Source organism: Pagrus pagrus (assembly GCF_965226575.1).
Source record: "Pagrus pagrus genome assembly, chromosome: 6".
In the NCBI taxonomy this organism is placed as follows: domain Eukaryota; kingdom Metazoa; phylum Chordata; class Actinopteri; order Spariformes; family Sparidae; genus Pagrus; species Pagrus pagrus.
The window spans coordinates 3889198-3901732 of record NC_140190.1 but is presented as its reverse complement, the minus strand read 5'-3'; the positions used below and the strand labels follow the sequence as shown (position 1 = coordinate 3901732).

The window sequence follows — 12535 nt, the reverse complement described above, 5'->3', positions numbered from 1 at the left end:
TTAAGAGGCACCAACACCACAAACGCTACCGAGAAGTCAAGTTCATTGACTGGTAGTAGTTTAATTATGCATAACTTAAAGCCTTAATATAACTTGAATTTGTGAGTTGTATAAAAATGAACCCCTGTACAGTTGTCATGAACGGAGAAATTTAGCCATAGAGACTGAAACCATTTTTTCTACCAGGCTGTAAACATAGTTATTGCTACTGTAAAGTTGGGTATTTTGACAAGGGGTCTTTTGGAGCCAGCCTCAAGTGGTCATTGGACTAATTGCATTTTTTGGCACTTCTGCGTTAGCTTAATTTGGAGAAAGCTGGATAAACTGTTGACCAGTCATAACTGGGGATTACAATTGCCAATGTAATCTTAAATAGCGAGCCACCTAGCTACATTCATAAGAGATAACCATGGAAAGCGGCTACATAAATCGTGACAAACTTTGAGACCAACGCGGTCGTACAGATTGTTGTAATTCGTTGAAAAGTTGTTGAAATTGGACCAGAATATAGTGCTGTGAAATGGTTTGAATGATGCGCTGCCAGGGGGCTGTTATCAACTCACCCACCCATAATAAGTGTTTCTTTTTAATGTTGGCAGACAGTGAGGTTAAGAATTGAGGGGAGTCATGTCCAAGAATGATAAAACACTAAGATCTTCATATCGTAGACAGTAATTTAGATGATCAGATGGCAGATCCAACAGAAACATTAAGTAAAGCTGTACTAAATCATGTACCTAATTAATGGTGAATTCTGCTTTGTCATTTTTGTGTTTTGGCCGGACGATGAGGCCTTTTAGCCTTGATGAAATGATGCTCACTTGTAGCACCGTTCTTCATCTCACCACTGATGTGCAAAGTTGCCAAGAAGGTGCATCTTTCATGCCAATAAAGTGCCTCTGAATTGAATTGATCGAGGAGAGGAAGCGGGGAGCAGAGCTAGTGGTACAATCAGGGACAAAGTGATGAAGAAACAGACAGAGGCTACGGGCAGGTATAATAATCAGTCATCTCTCTCAGGTCATAATCTGTCCATTAGTCTCAGACAGGGAAGCATAACCACTCAATCTGGGCCTTAATGGGACAGTGCTTACATGCTTAGACAGAGCCACTGAACCTGAGCCACTGAGCAATTGCCTTCGTGCTAAAATGAATGAGACTTTGAAGTTGGAGCTACCGTACATGTGATGGAGGGCGTCTCTCTCTGTCTCCATCGCTTTCAATCTCTGATCTTAGCGTGTAAATGATGATAGACATTTGGTGTATAGCTTTTATTCTATCTCAAGCATAAAGAGTTCATTCTGTACAGTGTGCATCCTGAGCGAGTCAGACGCCGTATTGACTATTCATAAACCTCACTCATGTTGACAACTCCTGTACTTGTGGATTGTTTCTGGGCGCATAACAAAAAGTAACATAACATTTTGTTTCCGTCTGTGTTTGCAGGCGAAGACAGTGTGCAGGCTAAATGTGTCAGCGCCTCTGTTGTTCATCCTCTTGCAAAGGTCATCTTAATATTCAAGGACGGAGTCTGTGCACGCTCTCAGACTGTGACTGAATAAGCTGATTTTTAGTTCACAAGGCCTGAGAGGTCGTGCAGCATGCTAAAGTGCTGAATATTTGACAATGTAAATTTACACGGGATTCAATTCAGACCTTGACGAAAGTGCTGTGTTCTTCTTACTGTGCAAGTTGCACACTAAATATGAAAATCACTTAATGTGACTCTAAGGAGCACTTTCCTAAACTTAACATGCATTGTCAATTTATGTCTGTCAAGGTTAAAAATGATTTGACGTGTCACTTCCCTAACCTACAGGACAACATGCCACGATGCTCTATCCAAGGTATGATTATTATTAGGGCCCGAGCACGAATCTCGTGCGAGGACCTATTGTATCTGCTAGGATTATTTATTAGGGCCAGAGCATGAATCTTGTGCGAGGACCTATTGTATCTGTAAGGATTATTTATTATTCTTTTTTATCTTCCCAGTCGACTGCATATTTGGCAGCCTGAACATACCCCAAAACTCATCAAACTTGGAACATATGTCACATGTCACATTGACTCGAAATAAGTGTGGGATCATGTAACTACACTGGCTGCATGAGATATGCCTCTTGTTTTTACATTTTACATCTCTTAATATTTTTTATTAATTTCTATAAATTTTTCTATGTAAATATTAGCATTTTAGCTCAATAGCTCCCAGGTCATGTGATCAATTGACTAAAAATCATGTTGGGATCATGTAACTACACTGGCTGCATGAGATACACCTCTTGTTTTTACATTTTAAATCTCTAAATATTTTTTATTAATTTCTATAAATTTTTCTATGTAAATATTAGTATTTTAGCTCAATAGCTCCCAGGTTATGTGATCAATTGACTAAAAATCATGTTGGGATCATGTAACTACACTGGCTGCATGAGATACGCCTCTTGTTTTTACATTTTACATCTCTAAATATTTTGTATTAATTGTTATTATTTTTTATTAATTTTTATATGTAAATATTAGCATTTTAGCTCAATAGCTTCCAGGTTATGTGATCAATTGACTCAAAATCAGTGTGGGATCATGTAACTACACTGGCTGCATGAGATACACCTCTTGTTTTTACGTTTTACATCTCTAAATATTTTTTTTAATTTGATACCACAACTGCCCTCATGCGCAGAACGACAGCTCAGTAGCGCCCACTACCGCCCACCTTATGGCTTTTCCCATACTTACTCCCATACCATACATACCAGACTTCACACTCACAAAATATCATCTTCAGACCTTGATGATGACACCTTGTGAAAAGCTTTTGCCTACGTTATTCCTGGTGGGCGTGGCAGTGCGACGGCCCCTTATGGCTGTTCCCATTCTGTAGGAATCCTTTTCTAAGCCTCGTACATTAACTAACTAACTATTTTACACCACAGACTTCACATTCGCTCAGTAGCATCCTCATACCTTGATGATGAAAAGTTGTGCTAAACTTTTGCCTACGTCATTCCTGGTGGGTGTGGTGATACGGTTTATTTCAATGACCCCCTTATGGCTTTTCCCATTCTGTACGGACCCAAGTTCTATGGCTTGTAGTTTAACTGTCTTTTCCTACAGATTTAACACTACAGACTTCACATTCACTCAGCAGCATCCTCATGCCTTCTACAGCCTGTGTTGTGCCTGGTGGGCGTGGCCGTGCGGTCAATTTCGATCCTTCGCCAACAAACAGGAAGTCCTTATAACTTCAACATACAAGTTCCCATTTACACCAAATTGCTAACACATGTAGAGGGGCTGGCCCTGAACACGTCTCTGCATCAATACTGTATCATATCTATAGCGCCACCCACTGGACACAGGAAGTCACTGAAGATGTCACTGTTGTGTTTTCAGTGACATGGATCCCATTTAGGTAGGAACCTTTCTACAGACAACGGACGAACACACATCTGGACACACAGGACTCCGACGGTGCCACAGCCCAACGTACGTGGGGGGGGGCGAGGGCCCGTTCATCACTGCTTGCAATTTTAATTATTATTATTATTATTGTTATTATTATTATTATTATTATTATTATTATAGGAAAAATTAGCTCAGCTTATTCTACCCCGCATGTATTATATTGGTCCAAATATGTTTTCAGGGTCAGATGATATTGATAATTTGGAAGACATTTGCTGTTAAAGCTGTCCGCAAGTTTCAAGACAGAAATGATGTTTCCATGATTATAGACTATACAATATTTTCTTTATTGAATGAATTCAAAAGGTTGCTTTCAGTAATTTGGAGACATTTACATGCTTTTTTTTTGTTGGGACCTCACCACGTGTTCTAACAATAAAGAGGCCTATAAGTAAAAGCCGAACATAAGGCCTTGATGTACCAGCAGGGCTTGAGATCAAAGAAAGTACCCCCAAAACTACATCAGTCCAAATTCAAATTCTTGTTTCGAGTCACGCCAGAACTCTGGACTCGCTCGTAACTTTGGGCAGCTTTCAACTGGTTGCAGGTGGACAGGAGATTGTCGGGGAGTGATAAGAGGAAGGGTGGTGGAGTGGCGATGTTCATGAATGACAGATGGTGTAACCCTGGGCACATTACAGTGCTGCATGTGGGACATTGAGCTGCTGGCAGTTAGCATTCGGACATATTACGTGCCCGGGGAGTTTTTGCACCTGTTCACCCCGTACACAGCGGACTTCAGACACAACACAGACAGCTGTCACATCCAGAAGTTCTCGGATGATACAGCCGTCGCTGGATATCATTCAGAGGAGAACGAACAGGAACACAGGGGGGGTCATCAAGTTTCAAGTTTCAAGTTTTTTTATTGTCAATTTCTCCACATGTACCAGGCATACAGGGGAATCGAAAAGACGTTTCTCACTATCCCACGGTGAGAGAAATAAAGTGCACAAGCACAACAGATGAAGACAGACAAAGGACTTTGCTGACTGGTGTGAGCTCAACCATCTTCGCATTAATGCCAGCAAGACGAAAGAGATGGTCATAGACTTCCACAACACCTCAGATTAAACCAGTGAACATCCAGGGATTTGACATTTAGAGGGTGAGAACATACAGATAGCCGGGTGTTCACCTCAACAACAAACAACACAGATGTCTGTGCAAAAAGGGCCAAAGTTGTCTTCACGTCCTGAGGAGACTGAGGTCCTTTGGTGTGTGCAGGACACTGTTGAGTACATTTTATGACACTATGGTTGCATCTGCTATCTTCTACTCAGTGGTCTGCTGGAGAGCTGGAAGTACTGAAAGGGACAGAGAAAGACTCAACAAGCTGGTCAAGAGAGCCAGCTCTGTCCTGGACTGCCCTCTGGACTCCAGAGAGCAGGTGGCAGTGAATGAGACTGTGGGGGCCTTCAGCAGCTCCTGATAAACCACCCACAGTGTATGAAGGAGCGCTACAGCAGGTCATTTACTCCGACGGCTGTCAGATTCTTTAACACAAAGATTTCATCCTTTCTGTCACCACAAACCACCACTTGAACTTTAATGCTACTTTGCACTACATACAGTATATACATATATACATACAGGTCATCCCTCACATTATGTGTACATTATAATTCCAAGTGCAATTGTCCAACTTGGTCATATTTATATGTGAAAAGTGAACAGAGTGGATATAGTGTTTATTTTTTTTATTAACAGTAGTATTTATTAATATTAGTATTTTAGTTTACATTTCTATATTTTTATTAACAGAAGTATTTTATTGTATATTTCTATTATTCTATTGTGTATTGTATCCGTCCGTCCATCCATGTGTCTAACTGCTGGAGTTTACTGCTATGTGCTGCTGTCTTTACTGACTTTTTTACTAAATTATCTGCCAATATTGATCTTAAAATCCTGCTTAAACGCAGTCTTTACGTCTATATGTCGCTCTCAATTGGTTTCAAGGTGGTTTAAAGGGAGAACTCAAGACTGTTGTGTGACAGCGGTCCTATCTTCGTCCCTTTCTGTTCATATTACACAATATCATTCTTCCTTAGCAGTCTTCAAACGTCCATTTTTAGACGGATAATGCCCCCAGGCTCCTCCACAACCCAGTCTTTGATGCCTTCTCTATTTGTCACTTCTTAACTACAGACTTGTTTTACTTAGTAGTATACGGTCTTCTCCACATCCATCACTGTCTCTGTCTATCCTACCATTAAAAACTTTCACTGATACCCATGCCACCTTGTCTGACTTGCACAAACACTAAGGGAATCTAGCTTGACAGAAGCATTCAAGATTTATAGTCAACATTAAATATGAAAAACAAACCAGGCTTTCTCTATTAAAATTAAAGGCTGTCACAGCGGTGCAGTGCGGTTCAGACCTGCTCTTAGTGTCATAAGACAATTTGATCAATCCATTTCTACGTCTACACCACATTAGGGATATTTTCTGTACCGTCACGCTGCCCCATCAGCTAAACTTGTGACTTTATTACGCTATCTGAGAGGTACGGTACCTCAGATCTTCCATATGGATGCACTCATCTTGGCAGAACTAGTTTCAGGTTCTGAAAATCTTTCAATTGGAATAAACAGCAAACTGCCCTCAGGACAGAGTCACTCGTTCCACTTAGTCTTTTTAAAGCTTTATTGTCTGATGTTTTCAGAAGTCCTCTAATTGTTTTTACTTGTTCCTCGTTGTGTTTTTTTAAGTGGTTGTCTGATTATGAAAATCTCTTTCGAAAAACAGATTTCACTGCCGATTATCGTCCCCACCATCACTGCTGATGTTACCTTTGAGTTTGTTCTGAACATCCAGGGCGATGTCCAGAGGGTAGAATGGCAGCACGGGGTCGTTGACCAGACGGAGAATGGCTTCAGCTGTCATCTGTGGAAACACAACCAGAAAAAGTTTAAATTAAGTTGTTTATTTTTGCCATTCCCGTGTGGGTATGATGCGTTTTGTAATGAAGTACCTAGGAAATAAACAGAAAACTTTCTCAAGAGCAATTCCTGAAAGATTCCTGCCAAAAGTACAGCAATACGTAATGTATATAAAGGAAATGCTGCTGCTAAACTATACTGGATAACTGGAAGGTAGATAACTTCAGGGTTGCACCAGCGACCAAAACAGATATTTTAAGCCAAAGCACTAATATGGACATAAGGACACGTAAAGTTTGAACTCTACGTGGTCTCTCTATGGTTTGCTACTTTGCCAACAACTTCCATACAACCTGTCTGGGTTTATTTCTTTCTTTCAACTATACCTTATCCCGCTTATTACGCGGCTTACGAGTGAAATAAATAATAAATAATCACCCACAATGATTCAGCAGCGACAAGGATTGGTTGGTAAAGTTTTCACTTTCACTTTCAAGGCCGGCCTGAGAGAGGAGCTGGACAGCGGTGCTTCTTATGCTGTGGTTGGTGTAACGCGTTGAAAGTCCAGCTGTCTTGCTTATGTTGCTATATGTTGCCAGGGCGGATCAGAGCGCTGTCCCTAGCAACGGTCTGTTATACTTGACGACAGTCATTATACAAAAGTAACGGACCGTAGAACGCAGCGATGGACCAATCAGAGAGTAGCATTCAATAGAGCCGTGTAATAATTTCTAATAACCACACCTGCCCTACCATAAAAATCCAACAATGGTGCCCCGTGTGAGGACATTAATTCCCAACAACCATATACGGATACAAAAGTATAAATGTTTTGAGGCTTTATTGTTCACCACACCTCTTTAAATGTTGGTTGTGTTTTGCTTCTATGAGCATTGTTATACTGATCAAAGGACAGACACATTTTGAGTCACTCCTCAGTTCCCACACCCTTCCTTCAGTGGCTCTTCTCTATCAGCAGCAATATGAAATGACAGCAGGTTTGAAAACAAAGGTCATTTCATATGCCAACACTCTTACTTGTTTCAACATGCTTTCAGATACCTGCATTTGGAGTTTGATCGGTACCTAGGGGAGATGAAGCGATCCAATCAGTCGATTCATGTTGTGGCTTGTCCGCTCACCTTCGTGGTCAAACGTGTAAATTGAAAAATCTGACCCTAGGCAACACTTTTCTTTTCCTACTGATATGACAACAGCTGTCATCCGAGGGAAAAATAAATAATCCGGACAACTTTGGCTGCAGTGTGAGCAAACATTTATGGAGATCACTTCCTCTGCTGGCACCCCACACTGAGAGGCATCGTCCAGAAATCACAGAGAGTGTCTGTCTGGCTCTGCTCTCACACTGAAGTGTCTGTCATCTTAATGCAAACAGTGCCACTGATCCGGCGACTCTCTGCAGGCATGTTCGGACTTGGATTTTTATTGGAGTATAACATCACCACAGCTCACTGTTCCAACCAGCTCCTCTGTATATAATCACAGCTGGGGTTATTGATATATTGGTCCTCTCATTTCACACCCAGACTGTGTCATCCTCACAGGAAATACACAGCGCGCTGTATTGGAAGAAAATTGATTTTCTCAGTACCACGTATAATTGGAATCACCTTTATCAGCCAAGGACATCACATGCATGATTTAACTTGAGCTACACTCATGTACATATTACAAAGACACAGAGCTTCTTCTTTTGCACCTCTATCCTCTGTAGAAAAAGTAGCACAGAGCACATAGACCATAACCGTACTGAAATTGAACAGGGTAGTTGTAGCACAAGAGGTAGAGCGGGTTGTCTAGTAATCGAAAGGTCGCTGGTGAGAATCCCCGGCTCCCACAGCTGCATGTCGAGCAATCTTGAGCAAGATACTGAACCCCAAATTGATGATGAACAGTTATAGAAATGCAAGCCCATTTGCCATCCATTCAATACTTCTGTTTTCAAATTATTATTATTTTTTTAATGTGTTTAAGAGAGAGGGAGAGAGAGAGAGGGGTATGACTTGCAGTAATCACCTTCAGCTGAAATCAAACCAGCTGTTGCTGGCATGTGGTATGTCCCTTATAACCATCATCAGGCTACCAGGGCATCCCTTATCAAATTAGACTTAGGCCCAGTCCCAATACACCCTCTGCCCCGACCACTTAGCCCTACCCCTCTGTTATGTGTATTCATGCCCAGAGGCAGGGTGTCCCGATTCTTGTTGGGATAGAGGGGTGAGGTCACAGTGTGAGGACCACATGGCACTACAAACGAAGATCTCTCAGAGGCACACTTCAGACTCTCTGTCCTTTTAATGTATTATGGTCCTTTTCTTTATAACAAGTATAAAACACTGTATCACTGTAGTTTGCAGATGTCTTGGTAGTTAACTACCGAGCTTGCTAATGTTAAATTGTCATTGCTGATTTGTGTATGTTGCCAGTTAGCCTAGCTTGTTCGCTTCCCATTTATGACTGGAAAACAAAGTTAACAGTATAGAAGTTCTCTCGAAGGTTGAATTTAAAGACGGATTAAATTTATAAGTCAGTAGCCAACGCCATATTGGCTTGTTTTAAAAAAAATCCTAAGGTTCAATGTTTCTCACTCAGAAATATATATATTTATAAATATATTTTTTTTTAAATCATCCCAGTTGCCAGAATAAACCGTTGGCAGTGAGACATTTTCCAGCTGTACTTGAGGTGGCAGAGCCTGGTCAGCCAATTTTTTTTTTTCCCTCTAACCTTTACCATGTGGTTTTTGTGGTTAAACCTAACCAGACCAGAAACACAACGTTGTCACAACATAAAACTGAAAACTACTTAAATCAGTGGTTTGCAGAAAAACACGCTCATGTCTTGTCCAGTCAAGTAAAAAAACCCTGAGCTGTGTCGGTTCAAGTCTGCGTGTGTGAGGCTTGTCACATACCTTACCAACATTTATTTAGATGAGAAGGGTTGTTTTTCTTTTTAATATAAATTATTCAATGCCTTTTATGCATTATGCAATAAACAATTTCCCTTTGTCTCTAAAATGTGCTAAACTTGCCTTTTCTAAAAAAGACAGAAACAAAAAACAAGAGGCCCTTTTGCTTCATAGCTGAAGAACAGCAGAGAAAGGTCAGTATGCAATACGGCTATCTGTGTGTGTGTGTGCCCCTGAGTGGATGAACTGGGTATGGGAAGTTATCATCCGAGAGTCTGCTCAACTGAAGACAGACTTGAGGCTCGCTGGCCAGAATTGAACCAGGTCGGCTGGAACACGCACGCACGCACGCACGCACGCACGCACGCACGCACGCACACACACACACACACACACACACACACACACACACACACACACACACACTCCAGGCCCTCACAGGTTGAATGTGTTGGAGGTCAGCCCGGCCAAACCTGGGCTGAGAGTGAGGCAGACTGCCAGCAACCTGACTTTCAAGGTCAGGTGAGGAAACAGCCACAGCTCTCACTACGTACAGCTTGCAGACATCAGTTTATTGTTTTTCAGATGGATCTGTAATATCTTGTATAATATCTCTGTATAACCATAAAGACTGAAGCAACGGTGGAGATGACTGACAGCCTCTATCAGCAGCATTCATGTCTATTACGTGATGTAATGTATTTTTTTACTTTCACGGAGAGGTAATGATTGAAGAGGATTTTTCTAACTGCTCTTGAATCCTCCCACCTCATGACGTATCCAGGCCCTCTCAAAGCTTTGAACTCCCCTATGATAGAAAACCAACGTCTTCCTGTTATTTTGTTAAAAGGTTACCAGCAAAAACAAGAAGAAGGCTCAAAATGTAAAATGCACAGTGGAGGCACACAGACACATCCAGTGAGAGCAGGACAGGGAGCAACGGCGAAGGATGATGATGGACAACTGCAGGTACATAGTATATTGGGAACATAAAGGGAAGTCATTTGTTTTCTGATGCACCCTGCAATTTTACCAAAATGTGTTGCCAAATGGCCGACCAAATTTCCACCAAATTGTTCTCGCTAATGCCTCTCCCTCTTTTAATTCACTCATCCAGCACTGCTCTCTCTCTCTATCTCTCTCTCTCTCTCTGGTGGAGGGGATGACTTTGAATGGTGTGCTCCGACAGCGATGACAAATCCTGCACAGTGAAGGTATCTGAGGATCTGACGAGTAATTTGCGGCACCGTGGTCTCAAGCTCAATTTAAGAGTATGTTCATTCTGGATTGCACCCTCGAGGAGAAACACAGTGTAAGATAAAGTGAATCGTAATGATGGAGGGAAGGATGCTGAATTTAGATTAAATGACCTTCCACTCCAGAGCCGCAAAAGCCTGGAAATATGACAGTTACTTATCATATACTTTGGTTTGTACTAGTGCTGTGAATTTAAACTGTGTGTGGCCCAAGTTTTATAAAGAATGGACCAGTCAGGTTAAAGAGATTTAAAGACGCCTCATGAGTGGAAGTCACGTACACTATGCTTTCACACCTCTGTGCCTATGTAATATCCGGCCCCTCACTTAATCTACCCGAGCAGCTGTCCCTATATAACACCACATTGCTAGTATATGTGAAATGGCCTACAGTGCACAGATCTGTTCAGCACCTTCCCCGCGCTGTTGTCACTGCCACCGAAATCAATCTGGCAGGTGGAAAGATTAGAGCATTGATTTGAGGCTGGTGAGTAATACTACTGCAGAAAGCATACATCAAAAGCCTGTAATGTGGTGGGACAGAAAAGGCCGTTGATTTCTTATTTATGGCCTTATTTCTGGATCGTCTCTTTTTCCAAGGCAGGGGAGAGAGAGAGAGAGAGAGAGGAAGGCGGTGAGAGAAGGAGAGGGAGCAATGGCGGGAGATAATGATAGAGGAAGAAAGGCAGAAAAAGAGGCTGTGACATAACAGAAAGTAAAAGACAATACAAACTAAAGAAATATGACAGATAGAGTGGAGTGGGAGATGGAACAAACTAGCATGAACCTCTCTTCTCATGTTTCCTCTTTTCTTGTCAAGACATCCCCCCTCTCCTCTTCCTCTCTCCTGGCCTGACATTTTAGATTATAATGAAATCACTTCCATCTGTCTGCGTTACACTTCAGGGATGAAACACCAGTCAGCTGTTGTCACTCTCTCTCTCTCTGTCTCTCTGTGAATGTTCCTGGCGTTGAGGAAGGACAGAAGAAGTTATTTATGTGATGTATTTATTCACCAGGCCAAGGGGTCAAAGGTCATAACTTATTGACTGCTTATTGACAGTCAAACACCGAAGCTCTGGAACACATCGGGTCAATATAGTGCGACTGCATCAAAAACCTACTGGTACCAGCAGAAAAGCAGTCAACAGATAGCTGAAAGGTATTTCAACTACTCTTATTGTTGTGTCTCTTTGTGTATGCGTCTTGTAAACACCAACACCGCCAGTGTAAAGTTGTGGTTCTCTTTAGAAGGAATCTTGAAATGGCTGCAGTTTACAGGGTCTTAGACCTTTAAACGTAAGCATCGGGATCAATGGCAGAGATCTATTAGTTGATTGATTATTGAAATAGAGCTGAGTGGGCTCTTGAACAAGACAATGGTAGAAGTTATAACTGCTCAAATGATAAACATAACATCATAAATAATTAATAATTAATAAATACAGTTAAATCCAGATCTGTAAAAAATGAGGAAGTGTAAGGGCCAGGTCACGGCAAGGCAATCCATATGTCCTAAAGGAAGGAAGGAAGGAAGGAAGGAAGACAGAAAGAAAAAGAAAGTAAGAAAATAAGAAAAAAAGAAAGTAAGAAAGAAGGAAGGAAAACCCTCCTCGAGCTAGCTAGGGACAATACGTTCATTCAGTTTATTTAAAGGATGCACTGACACCATGACTCTTGTTGACTACTCTGACAGAGGAGCTTAAATAAAAGTGGATTTTGCAACACTACTAATAAACAATGATGTGTGTGTCCATTTTGGACTTTTGCTATTTTAAATGCTGGTGTGGTCCAGCCTTAATTTTTCCGATTGCATTTTGGGTCACAAAGCACATTTATGTAGAGAATCCGATGTTGTTACCTCCGCAACAAGTGTTTGAAACTTACTTTGCTGGTGAGAAGAACAAGCCTCGTTCTTTGAGACATTAAAAATGACACTAACTGAACTGCTGAGGTTCATAGCGTGAAAGGAATTATTACGACAACGCTGA

General features: G+C 41.4%; 1 protein-coding gene across 8 annotated transcripts in view; it reads right to left on the bottom strand.

The window, feature by feature from the left end:
- Positions 1 to 12535, bottom strand: part of naaladl2 (N-acetylated alpha-linked acidic dipeptidase like 2) — a 445610-nt gene that overhangs the window by 27097 nt on the left and 405978 nt on the right. For all 8 annotated transcript variants that reach the window (XM_084354597.1, XM_084354602.1, XM_084354598.1 and 5 more), the window contains one exon: positions 6270 to 6363. In XM_084354597.1, the coding sequence (XP_084210723.1) occupies positions 6270 to 6363 (94 nt within the window). The remainder of the gene's footprint in view (positions 1 to 6269; positions 6364 to 12535) is intronic.